This window comes from Globicephala melas, unplaced genomic scaffold, assembly GCF_963455315.2.
Source record: "Globicephala melas unplaced genomic scaffold, mGloMel1.2 SCAFFOLD_1168, whole genome shotgun sequence".
In the NCBI taxonomy this organism is placed as follows: Eukaryota; Metazoa; Chordata; class Mammalia; order Artiodactyla; family Delphinidae; genus Globicephala; species Globicephala melas.
The window spans coordinates 1-2,000 of NW_027208155.1; the positions used below are offsets into that span (position 1 = coordinate 1).

Consider the following 2,000-nt stretch of genomic DNA (forward strand, 5'->3'; position numbering starts at 1 on the left):
GAAGAAAAAGGTTGTTATCTCTATGGGTAACCTTGCTGCTTCAGGAGGTTATTATATCGCTTCAGCTGGTGATTATATCGTGGCAGAGGCAACGACGCTAACAGGATCTATCGGTATCTTCGGTCTAATCCCTAATGCAGAGGATTTGGCACAGAAGTTAGGCGTGAACCTTGATGTCGTGCAGACGAATAAGTTTGCAGACCTGAACATTGGCTTGCCTATTAAGTCCTTTAGCCCTGAACAAAAAGCTCTTATTCAGAGAACGGTAGAGCGTGGCTACGATCTATTCTTATCTCGTGTAGCTACAGGACGTAAGATGACGAAAGAAGAGGTTGATAGGATAGGACAAGGACGAGTATGGCTCGGTAGCAAAGCTAAGGAGCTAGGCTTAGTAGATGAGCTAGGGGGACTGAATACGGCTATTGAGAAAGCTGCCGAACTAGCCGAACTTGAGGAGTATGGCGTCCTTTATCCTAAGACAAGGTCTAACCTATTAGAGCTGTTTGGTCAGGAAATGTATTCAAATGGCTTTGTAGCTTCAATAGGATCAATGTTCGTCTCTAAAGAAGAACAAGAACTAATGAGTTTCCTCAGGAAACACAAGAGCTACATAGGTCTGCAGACACGTCTGCCTTATAATCTAAAAGCTTATTAAGAATAAGACAATGAAGAAGAAAGGACTCTTACAGCGTTGCTTACTCGCTCCATTCAGCCTGCTGTATGGAGCGGTAGTAACAACTCGTAATTTCCTTTTTGACATAGGAATACTCCCTTCGGAGACTTATCCTATACCTATTATTTGTGTGGGGAATATCAGCGTGGGAGGGACAGGCAAAACGCCCCACGTAGAGTATATCATCAAACTACTGCAAGATGATTACCGAATAGCAGTTCTGACACGTGGTTATAAGCGTAAAAGCAAAGGGTTGGTCGTCGCAACGGAAAATTCTACAGTGGAGGAGATTGGCGATGAACCATTACAGATAAAGCTCAAATATCCTAAAATTCAGTTGGTCGTAGATGGCAATAGACGACGTGCTATGGATTATCTTATGTCCCTCAAGGAAGATGAGCGTCCAGAGCTTGTCATTATGGACGATGGCTTTCAGCACCGCTACGTTAAGCCCTCCTATTCCGTCCTGCTGATAGATATTAATCGTCCTATAGTTGCGGATTATCTACTGCCCTTGGGTAACTTGAGGGAGCGTGCATCAGCTCGCTACAGAGCTAATATGATTATCGTAACGAAGAAGCCTAAGACCTTTCAACCTATTGATCTAGTGCTTTTTGAGCGTTGTCTAGACCTATACAAGTATCAGCATCTATATTTCTCTGGGATAGAGTATCAAGAGCCACGACCTATTCTGAGCTTGAGAGCTAAAGAGCCTATGAGACCGACGATAGAGCTGAATAAGCGTAGTAAGGTGATCGCGGTATCAGGTATAGCCGTCCCAACGCCTTTCATAGAGTACCTTAAGGAAACGTACTCTTATGTAGATAGTAGATGCTTCTCGGATCATCACAACTTCTCAAGGAAGGAGCTAACAGAGCTAAATGAGTACTATCATAGCTTGAAGATGGTGGTTACAGATGAGCTGTATTTCATCTGTACGGAGAAAGACGCAGTACGCCTATCAGCTCTAAAGGATTATATAGATGAGGAGCTACTTCAGCACTTCTATTACCTACCTATCACCATAACATTAGACAATAAAGAAGAGGAATTTAAGACATTAATTAGGCAGGCAGCTGATGCCTCATTGCCTACTTTACAATAGAAAATTAATAATGAGTAGAACAGAGATTTCATCACTTGGCGAATTTGCCTTTATAGATAGGCTGACTAAAGATATTAAGCTAAAGAACCCAACGACAAGCCTAGGCATAGGCGATGATGCGGCTATCATCAAGGCTGAAGAAGGCTTTGAGCATTTGCTGACGACAGAACTATTCCTTGAAGGCGTGCATTTTGACTTGGTCTATACCCCTCTTAAGCATCT

At 42.9% G+C, this 2,000-nt stretch overlaps 2 protein-coding genes across 2 annotated transcripts; both read left to right on the plus strand.

The window, feature by feature from the left end:
• The first annotated feature begins 22 nt into the window (after positions 1 to 22).
• On the plus strand, positions 23 to 655 carry LOC138842547 (protease 4-like). The gene has a single exon (XM_070044843.1). The coding sequence runs from the start codon at positions 23 to 25 to the stop codon at positions 653 to 655; it is 633 nt and encodes a 210-aa protein (XP_069900944.1).
• A 10-nt stretch (positions 656 to 665) lies between these two features.
• On the plus strand, positions 666 to 1,778 carry LOC132595273 (tetraacyldisaccharide 4'-kinase-like). The gene has a single exon (XM_060293207.1). It carries the CDS (start codon positions 666 to 668, stop codon positions 1,776 to 1,778), a length of 1,113 nt encoding a protein of 370 aa, XP_060149190.1.
• Positions 1,779 to 2,000: the final 222 nt, after the last annotated feature.

Excerpts from the sequence above, each read along its gene's own strand:
- LOC132595273 (XM_060293207.1), top strand. The coding sequence starts at position 666 with ATGAAGAAGAAAGGACTCTTACAGCGTTGCTTACTCGCTCCATTCAGC.
- LOC138842547 (XM_070044843.1), top strand. The coding sequence starts at position 23 with ATGGGTAACCTTGCTGCTTCAGGAGGTTATTATATCGCTTCAGCTGGT.